General features: G+C 41.2%; 1 protein-coding gene across 4 annotated transcripts in view; it reads left to right on the top strand.

Annotated features, from left to right (window-relative positions):
• Positions 1–21,407, top strand: part of AKAP13 (A kinase (PRKA) anchor protein 13) — a 100,377-nt gene that overhangs the window by 27,369 nt on the left and 51,601 nt on the right. For all 4 annotated transcript variants that reach the window (XM_010571991.1, XM_010571990.1, XM_010571989.1 and 1 more), the window contains exons 3-4: positions 11,166–11,247; positions 15,095–15,231. In XM_010571991.1, coding sequence (XP_010570293.1) covers positions 11,166–11,247; positions 15,095–15,231 — 219 coding nt within the window. The remainder of the gene's footprint in view (positions 1–11,165; positions 11,248–15,094; positions 15,232–21,407) is intronic.

Below are 21,407 nucleotides of genomic sequence, written 5' to 3'. Positions count from 1 at the left end.
CTATTGAGAGGGGAGAGACACTCTGACTGGCCCAGCATTAGAAAGACGAAAAAACTTCAGCTTTTTTTTTTTCTTAAGAAAAAAAAGCTCTGCCTTTCAGGCTAGAATAAAAGAGGGAAAATTGTATTTTCTAGACAGCAAGTTGCTGAGATCTTTTGCTCTGTGTTGCAAACAAACAACAAAAAAAAGTAAATGGCTGATTTCCTTTTTTTGTGTGTGTGTCTGCACTGATTAAATCATAAGTTTCCATTCCTGTTTTGGGGAAGCGTTAAGCCTGAAATTGTCTTTCATTCTTCTTGCCTGGGGGAGAGGGAAGAGTCTTTTTACCTCTCTGAAAATATGTCCCTTTGCTTCTCAGTCTCTTTTTGGACGGAGCAAACACACCAAGTGCCTGCAGCTGGAGGTGGAAGAGGCTGGCAAAGAAAAGCTGCTGCTTTTTCTACACCACCACCCCCCCCCGCCCCCCCTCTTTTTTTTTTTTTCTTTTTTTTTTCCCCTCTCTCTGAAGAGATGAATCATGCTCCCACAACTGCAAAGAAATTTTGAAAGCTGGGAGAGCACTGGTGCAGGGCTAAAAATGCAAGTAGTGACGTCCCAGCCCAAATCAGGAGGGAGTGGTTTTATTTCATTATTTTCTTTCCTTTTGCCCTGTGCTGTCATTAGAAATTTAAACTTAACGCAAAACCAAGCCCTCTTGTCTGGTGAACAGTGGACCAACTCAAAAGGAGAAAAGTACCTTTTTTTATTGTTTCTTTCAGTGCATGAGGGCGTGAAAGAAAAAACACGTTGGTGACAGTATTTACGTTGGATACGGTGATCGTCTTTTTTTTTTTCTTTTTCTTTTTTTCCTGAATTAGATCCATCGTGGCTGAGTCTACCTTCTGCCTTTCCTCTCGGAGCGTCAGGGTTCCTGCAGCATACATCTGGCTTTTGTTCTCTTCGGGCAGGATTTTCATTCTGGTGCTTTTTGGATATCAAAGTTGTCTGGAAAACATTTTTTTTATTATTATTATCACTAAAACAGGAAGGCTGATAACATTCTTAGCAGTTGCAAAAAAACAATCCTATATGTATAAAGCTCTCTTCAAATATCTTTTGTTTACTATAAGATCCTACGTTGCCTGTATAAGCAAATCTGTTCTGAGAAGACTTTATCAGACGGTCGCAGCTCTGGGATTTTCTTTTTCCTGTTAAGAGGCTCGGACAGGCTGGTGTGCTGAGACACAGGGACTCCTCTGAGCACGTATGTGAGAGGTCTGGAGCGCACCTGGCCACGGTCAGCCTGGGGTTCATGGTGGGCTCTGCTCCTCCGCTCCCGGCTTTTTGGACAAAATGTACGAACGCCACAAGAGGCGATACAGCCTGTGCGACATTTCCAAGGTGGACAGGACTGTAGATGTTGTGTTGTTAAAGGTATGATGTTTGGGTACACTTATTTACGGGTTCCTTTGCTTATCTCCAACGGGTCAATCTGTTCGCTGCTGTACCTGTGTCCCCAGGTGGATGGTGCAGAGAGGGGGAACAGGCAGAAGAGCTCTTGCCCTTCAGCATGGAGATGGCTTTGGGTGCGATCAAACCATTTCGTGCTAAATTATCTCCGCAATCAGATAATCTCTTGTGGCATGCAATCAGATACTCTTTCGGAGAGCTCTCTCTGGCCATCTTCCCTGTCCTCTGCCATTAAATGGTCCCCCCCTCTTTTGAAACGTTCAGCACTTGCAGGTGGGTTTTCGGTGTAAGGTGCCGTTCAGCCAAAGGGTTTTCATTTCCAGTGGTTGCTTTGGGGGTTGAAATGCACGTGTCCCCCGAAAGATGTGTTCTGCCAAAAAAGGCATGGTGGATTCCCCTTTGCCTCTGTTTTTCGTTTGTGTTTGAAGGGTGTTGCTCACAGTCTTATTGTTTGGATGTGAGTTTTGTCTGAAGATGGGTTGGAGCAAGAGCCAGGAGTGGCTTTTGGCTAATTGTCCCAGTGTGTTCCTCCTCTAATCTAAAATTAGCAAGTGCTCCACCAAATGGCACAATGGCAGTCTGGGAATGTCCTGTCTCCGTAACAGCTCTTTGGAGCTTCAGCAGTTTCCTGGCAAAGTGGATGGAAATAGGAAAGCAGCCAGAGGGACTGCAAAACACAGCCCAACTTAGAGATCTGAACTCCTGGAAGAGCATTTCCTTTCCCTCTCCCTTTTTCTCTCTTTTCTTTTCTTAGCTGAGGCAGTGGGTTTCTGCATGATCGTATGGCTTCCTTTTTTATGATTTTTGCTTCATGTCCATGTTTCCAAGTCGAGATGAGAATGTATAAAAAAATTTATTTTCACATGATTCTTGTTCTACTTTATCTGCACTAATATAGACCTAGCACTTGTTAACTTGCTTTGTTTAGGAATGAAAGTATTTTCCTTTAATACAATGTATCCTTTGGTTTTTGGTGACACAAATAACCATAACTTGTTTTCTCTACCAACTCAATTTTGTTGAGTATTTTTTAACTCTTCTGTTAATGTTGCTGGTTGAGGATTGAATCCCATGGTATTCAATCTCTAGACATCTTTTAAGTCATTAAAAAATGTAGACATATTGTGTACACACTACTTGTGTGAAATGACTGCTTAATAATATTTGGGAGAAGACCTGGTACCCCGACAACTTTGGTTGCTAATATAAAAAACCCAATCTTTTTTCTTTATAAAGAGTATCTGAATGCATGGGTTGAAATGTAATTCACTATAATTATCTGACTTCAATATTTCTGATGTCATCAGTTCCTTAAATTAGTTTTTGTTCAGCAAAGCTTAGATTTTATAACAAAATGTGGCTCTTGTTAGTTCCCACTAGTATTTTCCTAATTGAGTTTCAAAACTGTGGGTTATACTGTCTGTTCCTGCAAATGACTCAGTGTCCATATATGTGTGCGTGTGTGCACGCATTGCTGCTCCAAACATAGGCTGTACAGGCTGCAGATGTTTAAAATAGGAGGGTGCTAGTGACAGCTATAGTTACAATCAACTTTAGCTTGATTTTTAGTCATTCTTCATGTTTTAGCTGGTTTCTGTAACATAACCGGTAGATGAAATTAAATTTTGATGATCTAGGGATCCAAGCCAGCATCAGAGTGCGTCAGTGGGCAGATCATCTCTTGACGTTAATGGGAGTTGGATCAGACCCCTTAAAGAGGGAGCTGGGGGCTGGGGTTTTTTGTTGGGTTTGTTTTTAATTAAAAACTGTACCTTATCGAGGTCATCATATTTTGGTGAGTTAAGAGGACAGGGTTTCTTAAGTGTCAAGTGTTGAAAACCAAGTAAATATCCTTACAACAAAAGCAAACTCAAATTGGATCCATTAAGAGTGTTTGATGTGAATGAAATTTTAACAAGGTATCTGCAAAGCACCAAACAGCTTTCAGTTTGGCCTACAGATTGACTCAGACAAGCTGTCTTTTCTTTGAGTGGTAGATGAATATGTTCTTTGCTTCATTTTAAGACGAGGAACTTGGTAATCACAACACAGGAAAGAAAAACAGCTGACGGAGAAAGACAACTGGAACAAGTTGTGGACAAAGAAGATCTTGTATCATTTCAGTTACTAAATGTCTATAGGTGGGATTATATTTGCATTGATTGCAACCATTCTTAGATACAGTAACAAAAGAATTTTGGTTCCTACTGACTGTTTTGCAATGCATGTGTCTTCTGAAGGGTCAGTATGTTGGGGCTCAAGTTTTCCATGTTCAGATTATGCCTGAAATGGTGCATTCTGAAGTTATGGGAAAAAAAAAAAAAAGCCTCAGCAATTTTGGGGGTTGATGCACGCAATTATTTTTAGCTTTAACATTGTTTCTTCCTCCTCCCCACCTCTGAAAAAGCAAAAGGCACTGGGTAAATCAGTGTCCTAGCCTCTGTGTCAGAGGTAGGACTTCATCTTTACTGCGGCTCTTTTTGCTGCTGCAGCAATGCAAATGTGATGAACTTGGTCGCTGAGCATAGTGGTTTGCTACTGTACAGGGAAGACTGGATGATGCAGAAAAGGCATAAAAACTTGCCCTCATCTTTCTGCCCTCATCTACAATGCTGGGATTGCATTGTAGCAGATGAGGGAGAAGGTGTGGGGCATGTGGGATATCTGCTTGTCTGAACAATTCACTAAGCTCCAAGCAGCTACGTGCAGGGTAAAGCAGTCTGCGCTATGTTATTCCAAGACCCAAAATGGGAAGCCATGTGTGAGTTGGCAGGCCTATCTCATTTTTATGTTGTGCCTGCTACCACAAATATAACTGTCTAGGGACAGAATACGGAAACCACACTGGCTGGCACCTTGCAAATACATGTGAAGTTAGACAAGTGTTCAAGTCTGGATGAACAGGCTGTGCTTTGCAGAGTTAGAAAATAAGAAATGGGCTCGCTTTGAGAATGGGAGACTAAGCAACCGCAACTGGAAATGTTTTATAATTGCTCGTTGCCTATATCTGCATTTCACCTTTGTACGTGAGTGCTCAAACTGTTAAGTATAGGCGGAAGGTGTAAGTTTTTTCATAACTGGCGAAACAAGGTTTGGGTTAGCTGCTCTTCAGGTGAACAGATCCCTTTCAGCTTCCAGTTAAAGATCAGAACGTTATTAATGAAATTAAAACTAGCCCAATGTTACAAAAATAATGAAGGCATTTTGAAATTAAAGGGGCAGCGTTATCAATTAGTTATTCTGCCCCTGGCAGAGGGCTGCTCTGGTAGCTCTACTGTAGCACTGGAGAAGATCCTCTGGAATGAACCCAGCCTACCTAAGGCAAAGTGCAATTTGTGGCAATGAAAACTAAAAGTAGTATGTGGAGAAGGTCCCCAAACTAACTGAAACTAAGGTTTCTTCTATTGTATGTTATCATAAAGCTTTTTCTTTTTTATATTTTTGGTTATTTGATGCATAAGCATGTGCAGTCCTTCTTTGGGGTTCTTCTGAGGGAAGTACTGTCCTCAGATGATGGATATGCAGCATCTCACCAAACTTTGTGGCCCTGAAATGACTGTGAACTTTAATCCTGCATCTGTCTGCACTGGTTTGGTTATTGAAGGGACAGCAGGAGCAAAGTGTGTTTATGATGCTGTGGAGAACTTTTGAGATTTTTCTGTTTATGTCTTGTGTAGAATTAGAACTGGAAGGATATTTAAACAAAACTGATGTGTTTTCGCCTTAGGCACATACATGTTTGTGTGAATTTTGCTTCCATTTTAGTCAAGAGGTGGTTTTTATGCAAGGCCATTGCTGTTATTTTTAAAGCTTATTTAAAGTTTGTTGTTATCAGGATTCTTAATTCTGCTGGTGAAGGACATCCCAGTGCCAAGGGCTGGAAAATGTTCTTGGGGCACATGTTCCTTTCCCCAGCTGGGACATTGCCGGCGGAAGAGTGCACTCTAGGAATTCAGAGTTGCTCTTATACCACAAAGTGCTAATTTATTCAGTCATTTAAAATGTCCTGTGGTTGTAGGAGCCTCTTCTGGTGTAATCCTTTAGTGTAGTTCTCTACAGCACTGCTCACTTGTTGCTGTGACTAAGGTCACTTTGGACCTGCTTGAAAAAATGTTGTCCTGATATGGTGCCACCGATTCTGTAAAGGTAAAAGGCTTAGTGTAGCATATTCACAGTGCTAGAAGATAAATCTGTAGAAATCATTGCAGAAATGCAAGTGTTGTCACTTTGTCCCTTTTGGCATACATTGGAGAATGGTCTTCGTGTTCTTGGTCTGCATGGTAAAACCTTCCCCTAAAGCTAAGAAAATACACAGGGAGATTATGAAAAAAAAATTAAAAAAATCAGAATTTGCAAGCAAATTGATACGTGTGCTCTTAATATTTTCTGGCAAGATGATTGCTAAAGCAGTGATTTTTGCTCTTAATGTAAGTTTTGTGTATACAGAGTTTTTTTTGCATCAACAGATGTTGAAGGAAGACAGTGGAAATTCCTTCCCCAGGTTCCCCATCCTTCATGGTCCTTTTGAAAGAGGTTTGGAGGACCTTGAAAGGTAGCTTTTGTGAAGGGGGTTAATCAACTGTTGCTTTAGTTTCTAGTTCAGCAATTAGAAGCAACTGGATAATTCCATCGTAAATGGAATTGTAAAGTTAAAAGTTGCTGAGAAAAAACATTGAATTCCAGTTATGTGTACAAATTTCTTCAATGAAAACTATCCCACAGGAAATTTTCAGGAACAGGTAGTTCCTAAAGAATAATTAAGATTTGCATTAAAAATAAAATAAAAAATAATTGTATCATTCCTGATTATTAAACAAATTAGTTATTGCCTGTTTTCTGCTAATTTTGTTCTTCGATGAATATTTCAAATCTTTCCCAGTGTCAGGTATTGCTCAGTGTGGTGTACAAGTACTTAATGATACACCAGTAGAATTACTCTACTAAATATTTTCCTATGTGCAATGGTATCTGGTTTTAGCTGCAAGGTGAAAATTTGTTGGGGGGGTGGGGGGGGGGGGGGTGAGAAATGGAAACTTGTAAATTTAGGATAAATTTAAAACAATATGGAGGGAAGATGGATCTCCAGAGATTTGCTAGGAAATGAAAGTTAAAATCATCTGGTTCCTTCTACTCTAGAGATGTTGATTTATATTGCTACCAGTGGAGTTGACAAGTGCAAACTTTTAAAATAGCAGAAGATTTCCTGAGAGGTCAGTGTGGTTTTCTTTACTGTGAAATGGAAGGCATGAAGAGTTAAAATAAAACCAGAGGGAGAGAAAAAGGACTTTTCCATGGCAGAAAGGTAGGAGAGGTGCATGGCAGCCAGGTAGCAACTGGCCCCAAAGACGAGTGCTTCAAGAAAGCCCTCTGCTGCACAACTGTGCCAGAAGTAGACATTTTTGAAATGTCTTCTGAGAAGGAGGTCCAAATTCTGGGTTTTGTGGGCAGGCACCGCACAGGCCCACGAGCACTGGAGGGAGTTAGAGAACTCCTCAGCCAAGACTTTCATGCAGGGGGAAAGTAAGGAAGAGCCTGGGAACAGAGGCTGGGGTCACTTATCATTCCCACATGATGGAGGACATCCCAGCCCTGTTTGTCTCACAGGTAGTCCAGCACCATCCTTCTCTTATGCAAAGAGGTTTCTGCATTAAGTCACATCAAGTTTCAAATTCAATGTCTGCAGGAAGATGTCTCTGAGAGTCAGGAAATACATGCATGTGTGCCCAGAAAGAGCAATCAAACAGTCTGCTGCTTGCAACCCCAGCTGGTGTCCTAAAGCCCTCTTTGGACACTTAGTCCTCTAGTGTTTCACAGGCAAACAGAAAATCCTTTGGGATTCAGTTTTTGGTGCCTGGGGATGTGCTTCCGTGATTCATTCTGTGTCTGAGCTGCAGATAAACACATTCAGACTTCTACATGGAAAAATAGCTGGTTCTCTCCTGGCATTTCTTCAAAAGCCTCATATTGAAACTCTGTTCCCAGAGGCTGTTTCATATTCCCTTCTGCCATCTGAACAGCGCTGCATCCTCTGCTCCTGCTGCAAAGACTTGGGATGCCCAGAATCGATGGGCTATAATAATCAGTGTGGGCAAGGCAGAAAGTGCGTGGGGGTTTTGCCATCTCCTATGGCCACCAGCCTGAGGTCCTCCCATTGGGTTTCTCTTAGTGAAATGGAGACTAAGGGAAGAAGGGAGGAATAGTTTTGTTACATGTAATGCACACAAATCCACAAAATCCCAGGACAACCTCATTTCTGAATTCTTCATACTGTTGCATTCCCCAATCCCTGATGTTCAGGTGCTTTTATAATGTGGGTTTTTTTTCTACAGCCCTTACTGTCTGTACCTGCAGTCACTAGTCCTGAGTAAATACAAGCAGAATTCAGTTGTTGAGGAGGGAGTCCAGTACTCAGTCTTGGGCTGTGGATAGTGGGGTTTGTGTTTTGAGTATCTGTGGACCACCCACTTTCCTGAGAGCATGCAGTAAACCTCCCTCAAATTGTGTCTGGGCTCGTTTTGGCATAGGGAATACTTGTATATAGTAGTGGTTTCCTTTGTATTTTGATGATGATGATGATTATTATTATTCCTGAATTAGGGCCACTGAGATAAATACTTAGTTCCTAATGTTCTATTTTGTACCTAATCAGGTATATCTGAAACAGCACCTTAAACCTCAGTGTTACTCTCTCATTACTTTTTTAATAGAAAAAAACAGACGTTTTCAATACTTGGCAAAGTCACAGGGCAGACGAGAGAGCTGGCTGGGTAATGGGAAAAATACTCAAATATTTTTTGAAAAAATGCCAATGTCTATAATGCATTTTCATTGAATGACTCAATTGGTTCTATTAAAGGAAAAAAAATATAATGTCAATTCTGCCTAATATAGTTTATTCTGTTACCAATCAACTGATAGGCTTGAACCTCCTCATAATTTGCTTTCTTACTGCTAATTATTGAACAGCATGTTTAATTATCAATTTCCAATAGTGGATATCAGTATAAATCAGGAGTAGTTCCCTTAAATTTGATGGAGATACACTGGTTTAAGAATAAGGAGGATCAAGCTGAATATGATGAGGAAGGAGTTAGGTGCAAGCCAGTCAGAAGGAGGCAGAATTTGATTTTGTATCTGAAATGGGTCATTCCTTCATTTGTGTGGACTTGAGCACATTTCCATTTGTCCTCCTATGTGTGTTCAGGCTCAACCTCTAGATTTGCCTTTAATAAAATGTAAGACAGTGTGCTGCAAAATAGGTTCTGCTTTGTCAGGAGAGAAAAGAATATTAACATGATATTTATTGACTTTACAGTCATAATGTGATATTTACTGACTTTATAGCTTTTTTAAGACTAAAAAAGTAGGTATAAATTCTTCAGTGAAGTTTAATTGCTAAGGCTAGATACCCTTCAGCCTCACTGAGAACAGGGGGTATCTTTCTTCCATTGAAGGAACCCAAACGGTAACCCACTGTCCATGCAACAGTTAAAATTCAACATCTTTATGTCACTTTGGAAAACAAAAAAATCATTGTTTTGAGTATTTGCTTACAAAGGCCTTTCTCGGACTTCAGACTGCCTCTTCTTCCCTCTCCACCTCTCACGAAAAATATAAGTAATATATGTAAAAGGGAGAAGGTGGGTATACAGGGTGGTGTGTGTATATGTGTGTTGAGTAGAGGTGCAGGGAAGGATGGGATCTTAGATGCATGCATATAGAGGGGTCTAATGGGATCTTAGATGAATGTGTATATAATGCAGATGTATGAGCAGAGCCAGCAAGAAACTGATAGGAAGTGTACATCGTATCTAAGAAAAATAGCCTGTAAAATTGTGTGGAGGTGGGACGTGCTCTGAAGTCACCGTGAGACCTGACTCTCTGGTAGAGCACGAGGTCTCCTTCACTTCTCCTGGGAGACTCCTGCTCATTTTTTCTCTCTCCGATCTTCTCTGCTCCTTCCCTGACTCCCCCAGCAAGAGCTGCTGACTGAGGAAGGTCACAGCATCCTTGCTGCTGGAGGATTTTATGGGCATGTTGGATTAAGACCTCTCAGATGACAGTACAGCCTGACTTGGAGCAGCAGAAAGGGACTAGCTGACCTGTCAAAGGCCCTTCCAACCCCATTTTGTCATCACAGAAGTATGGAGGAGGACAAAACCTAAGGCAGAAAAATGTGCTGTAGAAAGTAGCTGACAGGTCTGAGGGAGTGGAGTGTTGACTGCGGTGTGGCGAGCAGGAGGTGAGCAGAGGTGCTGGCAGGAGCCCCTCCAGTGAAGGGCAGGGGGATGCAGCCAGACCGGCGAGGAGCACCAGCCAGTGAATGCAAATAACAAGTTCCATGATCTCAGCGAGAAAGGGGAGAAGGATGTGGGTCATTAGTCAAAGCAGCAAGTCAGGTCAAGGGTAGGAGAGTCTTGTTTTTTCTTTATTAAAAAAAAGAAAAGGAAAAAGTGGTGCATTTCATAACATGGGAGAAAGGAGAGCATTGAGGGAATGAGAATACAGCAGGGGACTGCAAAAACAGAGCAGGATCATGGAGGAGATTTGAAGACGGGTCAGATGCAAAAAGTAAATAGTAAAAATTCTCTATTTGACATAGAGAGGGAAAAGGAGGCTCTTTCAGGAGAGAAGAGGAAAACCAGAGAGAAGGAAGGAGATGTAGTTGGCGTATAAAATCAAAGTCATCCATTTCAGTAGCTTTCTTTTAGCTACAACATAATGTGCGAGATCCTGTGTGTTGAGGCAGGTCAGGAGGGGAAACAACCTCTGGATTTCGTGACGTGGGACATGGGATTGTCCAGGTGAGATTTGCTTGTGTTTGACAAATCAAGGCATTCGGCTAGGAGAAATGGCAGAGCTGCTGAAGCAGAGAGAGCAAAGGGGCTTCCAGAGTCCACTGGCTGTAGACAAAAGCGGTGGGAAGCGTATGTTGGATGAACCAAGGGTTGTGGATAGTCCAGCAGACTTCAGAGTCAAAATGTTGGACAACACAACCCATCTGAGGAAGAGTAAAGCACAGACAGATGGAGGAGAAGGCTGAGAACAGATCAGTCATCCTTGCTGAAAGACTGGAAGTCATGAAAAGGATGGGGGACGGGGTGAGATGATAAAGGCTGATGTTGAAATAAACCATGTGATGTGTCTTAGGGTTAAAATGGGGGTTTCTAACATCATCATCATTTCAGTTAATGCAAACACAAAGTACTTCTGGTTCTCACCATGACCTGAGCGCTTCCCTAGCCCTTGTTTCCACATTATCAGAGCACCTTACGATCTTTAAGGTAATTATCTTTGCAGCAATATGGGTGGTATGGAGTTGCTGTTCTGTAGATAGTGAACCGAGGCATAAAGCAGAGGAGTATCTTGCCTGCAGTCCCACTGCAAATGGAAGTGAGAATTGAAGCCAGGTTTCTTCAACCCTCAACTAGTAGCTTAAACGCTGGCTCATCCTCCCTCTGAACTCCTGCCTTGAGCAGGAGCCACCTTGAAGTCATACTTTCCACGGAGAAATAAAGTTTTTTGGCATATTTTAATGGTTTGTTTAGTGATGCTAAAAAAAAAGTCATGAGTTACTTTTGAGATTTTTATTACTGGGACAAAATTAAGTCATAACTATATATCTACTGGTCGATGCAGAGTGACATTGCAGAAGAGGCTAACAGGGACGTTAGCAAGAGTGACCTTTCTTTGATTTGCTCTGGTCTGTTTTTCAGATAAACCGTGAAAGCTGGTGTTCGCTGGAGCCATGTCCCAATTCTTCCCTGCTGGAGCGCAAGCGGACACGAGAGTCTCCAGGTGAGCAGCATGCTGGTGGCAACTCCAGATGAGTAGCCCTGCGGTTCTCCTCACCTTTTCTTTCCTTCTTTTTCTTCTTATTTTTGACCTCCTTGCCTTGACGGGGAAAACACATAAACTAAAGAAAATGTGTAATGAATCTGCCATGAGTCATTGTTAGCATGTGGTTGCAGCACTTGACTAGCAGTGAGCTGTGTGGTGTGTCATCTTCTTAAATAATTACACATTTAAAGTATTTCAATTTTTTGCCTTTTTTTTTTTTTAAATAAACTTGAAAGGTGTTATGGGGCACACAGACATGGTTTCTAGCTAAAAGAATAATACAATAAAAGAAAAAAAAAAAGGTCAGAAATTTAAACTTCTGAATCCACATTTAGATCCAAATCTGTAGGCTTGGTTTTATTTATTTTACTTTTTTTTTTTCCCCTCTGAAAGTTGCCTTCAGGAAGCAGGAAGGCTGTTCAGAGACATCGTTCCCACACCCTGCCCACCAGCCATGCTGAGCTCCGAGCCCTGCGTGCTGGCTGGTGCTTTCTGGCTCTTCCACTGGGACAGAAAATCTTGTCTGGGCAAGTTTCAAAGAGGGGTTGGTGTCCAAGATAAGAAAAAAATTTCCTTTCATTGAATTATGCATGTTCAAAACAAATAGAGTAATTTATCAGGGCCCTGAATAGTGACTTGCCTTGGACTGTTCGTAGAGAGGACGCTTCTTGCCTTGCTCTCATTACGAGCAGGGGTCTCACCTGAATCTCCTTCAGTTTATCTGAGTGACTTGAATGAAAAACAGGGACTGAATCACTGAGTGTCAATGTGAAGTTCAAACCCAGTCTTTTCAGAGTGTAGGCTAAGAAGAGGTAATGTGGGTGACTGATAATGTGGGGTTTATTCTAGGTAGAAGTTCTACTCCCATCAAAGTTAAGTGCTTTTTTTATTAAAAAAAAAAAAAAAGTGCTCTGTTTAGAATAGTCATGAACAGTAAATAGCTGTTTCAAGAGTGTTTTACAGGAGAACCTGCGGTATCACCATGCTGCTTCTTTCCTAATTGTGTCCCCAAATCCCTTGCCTCTTGGTATGGTATTTTTACACTTCAGGCAAGAGATATTGCGCTCCATTTGGCTGCAAAATGATGTGCGCTCATTTGACTTGCCAAATCTATAATCGTGTATTCATATGGATCAATATCAGTTAAATACTTATTAATTATCTAGTGCAAGATCATACTATAGAAATATAGTATTAATTATGTGATCAGGTAACCATATATACAAATATATATTAATAATTATAGTAACACGTGTCTGTAACACAAGCACAAAGAGGCAGGTTTTAAAGTTGATTAATGCGTTCTCCAGTCAGACTGAAGCAGCAGGAAGATCTTAGGCTCTGCAGGTTCTGGCCTTACTAGAAATAATGTTGTTACTGCACATGCATCCCTCTGGCTGCGCTGCAGTGCTGTGCAGTGTAGAGAGGGCCAGGAAGTCTGGCAACACCGAATAGCAATAAAACCACTAGTTGTCGTAATGTGGCTAACTTAAAAATACACAACTTGATAGGGAATTGGACCTTTTTTACCTGCTGAATAATCCTGCTGAAATGGCTTGTAAGGGCAGAGTCCTCAAATCTTAAAAAGTAACTCCAGAAATTGTAGCTTCTCATTTTCTGTCAGTGCTTTTGAAATTAAATGCCTGGAGGAGTGTAGCAGATACATAGCTATCGGCATGGAATTGGAGGGCTCAGCCCTGTCTTGGAGGACATGAGGGTTTGGAAAATGTATGTAAGAGAGTTGCTTGGAAATTTTCTTCCTAGGGCTTTTTACTATGTAGGGTTTTTTTGCCTCTATATTATGTGCAGAAGTGTGTTGCCATCATCGTTGTATTTTCACCTGTACCTCCACAGAGAGGAGCAGATAGGCACAGTTGCTCTATAAATGCAGCATGTGCAGCAGGCAGGGGTGGCTGTGTGACGGCAGTCACAGTCCCCGTGTCGTGGCAGTGCTGTCACCGGTGCTTACCAGGTCACGGGTCAGGGAGACGGAACTCGGCGTTGTGCAATGCCTGCGCAGTGTAAAGCAAAGAACACAAACCCAACGAGCTGAGAAAAAGGGAGGGGGAATACCCGCCTCCAAACAATCGAAAATAAAGGAGAGTGCAGGGAAGAGAGGGTTTGGGAATTAGTTTCTCAGCACAGATGAGCTGAGGTGTGCATGGGTCCCCATCACTCTGCACCTCATCGTCCTTCCCCGCTGCTTCATCTCTGTACCTCGGAGGCTCCTGCAGAGGAGGCTTCGCTACCTCTTGTGATTTATCGTTGGGGTGAGGTATCTGTCCCTTGGCGCATCTGGACCGTCCCCGCTGATTTTCCACTGGAACGTGGCTCGAGCCCCTTTGTTTTTCAGTCTGGGCTGCGGACATGCTTTGTCAGCTGCCAGCTGGACGGCCAGCACCCTGGCCCATTCCCTGTACAGCCTCTCTGTCTCTTCTTTGCTTTTCCCTTCTTTTTTTTTTTCCCTCTCTTCTCCCCCTTGGTGATGGAAAAGCAGATCAGATTTTCCAGGTTTACGGAAAGGGGAACAGGACTGGGGAGCAGACGCGTTGCCTCCAATAAGTGCTTTTCCAATTCTCTGCGGTGTGGAAACTCCTCTACGGGGTAATGGGGTTTCCAACCGGCTTCGGCTCCCCCCTGCCCTAAATGGGGGCAGCCTGGCTGCCATCAATAAATCATTTTCTCCAACAGTGGAGTCACTCCCATCAGCTGGACTGCAGCTGGGGTGTTTGATAGCTGCTGTCAGGCGCAGGTTAAGGATGGGGAAGGGGAAAAGATGGCTTCGAGCTACCCAAACCTGTCATCGTTGCATTGATGTGTAAGCTTGATGTCACCAAGGATGGAGTTAGTCAGGTGTAATTTAAGAGTGAACCAATATTTTATTGCCCTGGCTCCTCTCCAGGGAGCCAAGCATGTTTTGGATCTGTTTAGTTAGAGCAGGTTGCACAATAACACCTTTCTTTTTTTAAAAAAATACTAATAATTAGAAAATATTTTGAGCTGGGAGAAAAGAATGTTTAGTTATTGCCAAAATTGTCATTAATACTTTTGCCTAAAGGCTGAAAAAATGAAATTATATCCAGGCATTTTTTATGCAAATACTTGTCTGTTAAGGTTTTTGGAAAGGAAGGGCTTTCTCAGTGGCTGTAGTCTATTTCTGTGCTGCTGATCACCCCAATAAAAACAGCAGGAAGAAAAAAGAGATGCAATAAGCTTATATTTCAATGTCAGGAGTTAGAAAAGCTGAGAATTTTTAAAAAACACTTAATTTTTGAATCTTCAAAAAGTAAAGCTTGTCATGGAAGTCATACTAGTGCTTTTTCAGTGACAAGTATAGAAGGGATGAAATAATCGTCCCAGTATGCGTTAAAAGCACTTTGGCATTTAGAGGGAATTGATTCTTTAATTGAGAAAGAAAGCAAATATTGTCAAGCTATATTTCTACATTTATTGAATATTAATATGATTTTGCAGTTGCTGCAATCAATGGGAAACACCCTGTTATGCTGTGTGGGGTACCTGATATGTAGCATATTTATCAGCACCTCAAGCTATAAGCACATATGGCTGTTTAATGCAGAATTTCTGTTTGCACCATGTATTTCGATGATGCATTAAAAGAGTTTTAAACTCTTGAACAAATTATTTGAAAATTTGCAGGCATGGTTTTGGGAGGTGAACACAATTTACAAAGCTGTGTTTACTGTTCGTTTTAAATCCTTAAATTCACTGAGAATGTGTGAGTTGGATGTATGGATGCTACAGAAAACATCAGATCATAACTCTTTCTGCTTTGTTCCCACAGAATGTGAGAACTTCTTGGAAGATGGGCTGAGTAGCGTCTGTGCCTCATCACAGGGTGTCCTTAAAAGAGAGTCTGGGAGCGAGTCTGACCTCTTCCCCTTGCCTGGTGATGGGATGGAAGACCTTGTCTTTGGAAAGGTAGGAAAGCCTGGTTGGGATATGGTTAAAAAAGCTCGGAGGCCTGATTCAATAAACCCATGCTGCAAATGCACATCATCTTGGTTTCACTGGTGAGTTAGAAACCTGGAAGCTATTATCCTGGAATGGAATAGATGGGAAGGATCCGGTCCCCTCTTCGGATGCAGCAACATAAGGGATATATTTACTTGCAGCAGAATTCCAAAAACCGTGCAGCCCTCAACGTTAAAAAGATGAAAGTAATTTTGGCTGTCCAAAAGTAAATCAGGCACTAGAGGAACAGTTGAAAAGGTGGATTTTCTTGCAAATTCATTAGGGATTGCACAGATGATATGAAAGCCATCTTTAACTCATGTAACAAAGAGCTTTTCTCCAGCAAACATGACCTCTGCCCTGACACCTTCAGAATTATGTACTGTAATTCTCAGAGGAACCAATGTTTTTCTGTAAATTCAGTGTGACTCCTTGGATAGGAAGGAAACACTCACTCTAAATACTTAAGGCCAATTCCAACGAATAGTTTTGTTGCCTAGGCGACGTACCTCTAATGCCTTTTTGCGTGCAAGCAGAAGGAAAATGTTTTCAGGTTTGCTTAAAATCAACAACAGAAGTCATTACTAACCTTAGTCACCTCTGTGCCCTTTGTGTTGCTCACGGCTGAGAAGGGGAAGGAGGAGTGGGTGAGACCTGAGATACGGTCAGCCTCCTGAACAGAGGATGCCTCCCTTTAGCATCGGTCTTTTGCCATCTGCATCAGAGCAGCCTGAATTTGTTCAGAGGGTGATTAGGTTTTGCTTTTTAAGAATTGTCTTGCTGGTAATTTATATTCTTCTTGCCATAAGTAGATGATGAAAAAGCACCCAGAAAGAATAGAGTGATGCAGAATCAAAGAGGACATAAACCTTCCATAGAGCAGCTATCTTGTTGGTCTCAGCTCTGTGAAACCACATGCTTAGGTTCAGCTCCAGCTTACCTGTTTGAGCAGGCATGGTTCCTGCTCTGAAAAACTAAGCTTTTGGAGTAGGTTTCACACTTGCTTTCAGAGAAATATATTTAATGAAACAAAATTCTGTTTGCTTAAATCAAATCAGATGATGGTGAATATTTTCCAGAAGGATGGGAAACACCACAGCCCCAGGCTAAGTGATCTCATGTGCTATAAATGAACAGTAAAGTCATCCTTAATGCATGTGGTAGGGCACAGAGCTCACCAGCCTCACCCTTTCCCATCTTACCCTCAAAGTGATGCGGGACCCTGGACTGTGAGAATATAAGGCTGTTTGGCAGAGCAGAAGACTGCCTTCAATTTTCTTGTGTAGAGTTGCATGAATTATGACAGGCGACTGCCATTCGAGCCTGATTTAATGCATGTATGGGTGTGCATGGGAGAAGAGTGCTGTGGGAACACAGTAAATTTTATATTGTACAGAATTTTAGCTTTTGCCCTTTCTTATGTGGAAAGTTTCTTTTCTCCAAATATGAGAAGAAAAATTAAAACTTAAAAAGAAGAGGTGGTGCAATGTAGTAGGGATGCTGCAGGGAAAAGGAGAAGGTTGTGGGGAAGGCAGATCTTCAATTGCCAGTGGAGAGCAGGCAGAGGGAGGAAATTATTTTCTTTGTAGAAAGGGAATTTCTTAGTTTGGCAGCCTTTGCATTGTTCTCATTATACGGTGGATTGCAGACTTCGTCTACAAATGGGTTCAAAAGGTTCCTGAGTTTAGTTTAGGAAGTTATTCAAAGCTAATCTCAACCTCAGTCACTTTTTTTGTCTCTGCTTTGCTGACTAACTTGATTCCTTGTCTCCTTTCACAGAATTTGTCTGAGTACCTATTCCACAGTTAATATTTCTAGAAGGACCAGAGACACTAGTTTAGTGTCGTGAGCTTGTTCCTTAATTCAGTCTTTTGGTGGTGGTGGTGTTGACTATTCAGCCCAGCTGGTAGAAATGCAAATTATAAATATTTTTAATAACCACTAAGATAAGTGCTGGTTGTAATCTTTCTTCTGAAAAATATTATAAGATGCATGTCTTGGTTGTAGTTGGTTAGTTATAAGCCTATTAAATTTCCATATCAATTTCCCAATTTCAATAATCAATTTCCCAGTTTCCATATCAAATTGGGAAGAGAGAGAACATGTTTATGAACAAAAAGAGGATCTCGAACCTTTCAGTGTCATGGTGATTATTGTGATTACTAGTCCTGTTCTTGTTTCCCTGTTGTGTGGAGCAAGAGTTGAACTTTTTGTCTGTTAGAGGGTTTTTTTGTTGTATAGATCATTCCTCCTCTGTTAACTACTTAATACATTAAAAGGAATTTAGAAAGAACAAGCCATTGTTTCTCCAGGGCCTTTGTCTTTGGGCCGCTTCCATAGACATCACTTGAAATTCGTAGATTTTAAGCACTGGTTCTATTCCAGGACCATGAAGCATTGGGGTCTGTGGGGTCACAAAATCGCAGGTACCTTAAACTGTCCCTGGTGTTTGGTGCATGCTCTCCTTACCATGTCTGTGCTGTCTCCTGTGCTTATCTCTTTTTTAATTTCTTTTTTCCTCTGAAGGACATGTGCTGAGCTGAGTAACATGAGCTGCTGGGTTCCGAGAGCTTTAGCACTATTTTCAGACTTCAGAGGCTGTCGCTGAAACCCAGATATCGCTTCCAACATGAGGTCTAAGGCTTCAGCAAAATGTTTTATTTTTTTGCGTCAGCGCTTCATTCCCATGTCCTCATCATCCTGCTTTTCCTTCTCTGTCTCAGACAGCCATCTGGGCAGGCTTTGCAACACCCTCCTTCTTGAATGATTAATGCTGCATAAGGTCATTTCTCACAATCATCTGGCAACGTCCTGGGCGTAGCCCATACACTTTGCTCATCTTAACTTTTAACCTGCCACTGAAATTCAGCATTACTGGGAAGTTTTTTAATGTGCCTCTTGGGAAATGATTCAGATGAAAGGCCCTTGGGAAGTCAGGAACCCACAGATCATTGTTAAAGGAAGGGGTTGCAACTCAACCCCTTGAATTTTGTTTAATTTCTGCCTTTGTTTTGGTTTGCTCCAGGAAATACACAAATACATAGATATTTTGCATTTATTTTTTCAGAATTAAAAACAAACAAACAAACAAAACCACACACAAAAAAACCCAACCATGCAAAAAAAAACCCAAACCTGAAGGAATAAAAGTTTGAAGAGAGAGGCTTTCACCAGGAAGACTCCTCCACTCCAAACCATGAAAATTATGATAAATAAGTAATAGAAGGCCACTATTGAGGTTAATTTTAGGAAACCTGGAGCCATAGGCCAATCCAAATAACAACTGACTGCTAAGATTATGTATCAAGCCAAGCAAAGATGTTGACTCCTGTAGTGTAATGGTATGCCAAATAAACTTCAGGATGCCAGGGTTTAATTTTTTTCTTTGTTTTTTTTTTAAATACTCTAACACCTTTAATGTCTTTGTCATGTGCAAGATCGGGGGCAGAGTAAGTTTGTGTTTCAGCACTTTGCGTGTTGTCATCATGAAAATGATTGAAAGAACATTTTAATTCCACTTATCAAGACCTACAGATGGAGGGATTTAATTGAAGAAGTTATCTTATACCCCCCCATCGTAGTGATTTCTCTTATCCCTATTCTTGAAGAAGTACATACGTTCTTTCTCAGAAAACTAACTTTTTACGACTCATCTGATTTTTTTGTTACTAGCTTCTTACCAAGTTATGTTTCTGAGAGCAAAGAAAATGCCCGTTAGCACATGTCTGTAAAGGCTCTTTTCAGCCATGAGTTTTATGGTGACAGTTAAGGGTTGAATTCATTGAGGTGCAATGCAGCAAGCCTAACTTGAAGAAAATTAATATTTCTTTAGTGTTTCATTTTTCATGTAGGAAAAGAACACATTAGAGAACCATTTCTATTCTGCAAACAGCGTATTTTCTTACTCAAGTAGGATTAAAGAGCAATGCATATTTACTGACATTTGGCCAGATAGCTAATTTTTTTCAGAGGTGGCTACAATATAGATGTTTCTTAGATGTCAGCCACACTTGGCATTTTGCAGACAGAGTTCTGGTCTTTCATAGTAACTATTTTGCTTTGTTTCCAAAAAAAAAAAAAAATATTAAATGAAGACAGAATATTTTTAGAGGAATAAGAGTGGGCCACAGGTTCAAGGGAATTGTTTGTTGCGTTCTGTAGTCAGTCTGATGCTCAAGGTAAAAGTTAAAATGGACCAAATATATTTCACATTTTTCAAATATCTCTTTGAACCACTTTACAATAGAAACCCTAAATCTTCCCTGCTAGGGAATTGGTTTTTCTGCATTTTAAACTGGAGCGGTATTTTCATATGGGAAATAAAAATTCCTCTTTTTACTCTAATTCCTCCCTATATAATTTGATGTTCTGCACTATTGTTGCTAGATTTGCATCCAAATTTAATGATTCCAAACTGTCCCATCCTTCCACTGTACAGCTGGTGGGCAGTCCTCTCTCCTCCTGCTGTGCTTCCCTAATGTCTAACAGTATTTTTCTGTGTCTCAGAAAAGCAAAGCAGACTGCTTATTCTACTGAAGGAGTATTATCCACATAATGACTACTTAATTTGTCTGGATTTAAGCAATTCAGTAAGCTCTCATCATGACTCACACAAATATCAGATTATCTTGAATAACACCAAACGTCATCAAAAACTTTACAGGGCATCCATTTCAGTTCTCTCTTGTGTTAACATACGCTTCCTATTTAAGTACATGTCAAATACAATACTTTACCTTACAGTATAAGTTTACTATTAAAGTATTTACACAAATTCACCATTAATATTTGACATTCCTTACCATGAAATGAATGCTTTTGGAGGGATATATTTTTAGTGTGGTTTTTGTGTTTAAAAGGTGCCTTGTACTTTGGTGTTGTGCTGTGGATGCTGTCTTTTTTTTCCTCTTTTTTTCCTTGATGGATGGGAGAGGGGAAATAGCATGACAGCATTTATTTAAACGACCTTAGGAACATTACTGTGTACCTGTTAAACCAAAATAAGAATAAAAAATAGCCAAACTTCAAACAGGGCTTCCCTCTAAATAGTGAAATGTTTGATTAGAATACTTTTTGAACATCTCGGTTTCTTTTTATTCAGTTGAACAAGAAGCCTTTAGCTTATAATGTGTGCCCATCAAAAAAAGCACAGAAAAGCAAAAGTGTCTGGAGCATTTAACACTGCTGGGTTTGAACAAAGTCAGGGTGGTGGGATCCGAGGTGAGGACTGCCTTGGGGTGGCACCGCTCCCGTTCATCTGGCCCTTTCTGAGAACGGGATTTTATAGCCTGTTGTCTTCTGCCAAATGAGAGCTGACAGCCTGCAGCTCCTTGAGTGCTCAGCTTCTGCTGAGACCCACCGAGCCTGCTATTTGAAGACAATTAACTGCTGTGGCTTTGCTGAATAGTCTATTATATATGGTCTGACAGATCATTCTGCCTATTATTATTTTAAATGATACAGCGCAGGGCTCTGCAGGAGAATAAATTGAAACTTCCCACGTCAGTCCCTCGGGGCAAACACCATTTCAGACTGAAGGTGATGTCAGAGAGATGCTTGTGTTTTTTTATGCTAGCCACGGGGAACACAGAATATGCACAGGCTCTTTTCAGGATGTATGGTCAGCATGTGGCCTTTGGCCAAAGAGAACTGGTTTGGCTACCACTTACTGCTTTTGGAGCAAACTAAACCAAAAAATTGCAGTATGACTTGAGACCTGTAATACAGGGCAGCAGATCCTGTGGAACAGTATTTTTCAATTGCAGTTGGATTTGAAAAATGCTGCAAACCCTGGCATTAACTTTCTGCTTAATGGAAAGTAGTGGGGGACAGGGATTTAAGCTTTTATTTTTTCTGTCTGTCTTCTACAACTGGAGTAATTGTCCCTTTTGTGCTGCACGATGCGGTGGAACAGTATGTTGCCCTTAAGCTGTCGTGGCTGAGAGGTACAAACCCATACCAGGTCCCACGGGAGGGGCTGGAGTTTGTCATCAGGAGTCATGATGACCCAGTTCCTCATTAATCGCTCTCCGTAAACCTTTGGTGGTTTTATGGCACTTCGACCGATAACAGCTTTAGCCAGAAATGGTGAGAGGAGCAGGATTTTCTGTGCAGGATGAAATGTGGAATTGGAGAGAGGAAGG

This window comes from Haliaeetus leucocephalus, unplaced genomic scaffold (assembly GCF_000737465.1).
Source record: "Haliaeetus leucocephalus isolate CR32 unplaced genomic scaffold, Haliaeetus_leucocephalus-4.0 Scaffold339, whole genome shotgun sequence".
Taxonomy (NCBI): Eukaryota; Metazoa; Chordata; class Aves; order Accipitriformes; family Accipitridae; genus Haliaeetus; species Haliaeetus leucocephalus.
The sequence above is the reverse complement of the archived record's forward strand: the minus strand, read 5'-3'. Positions and strand labels throughout refer to the sequence as shown.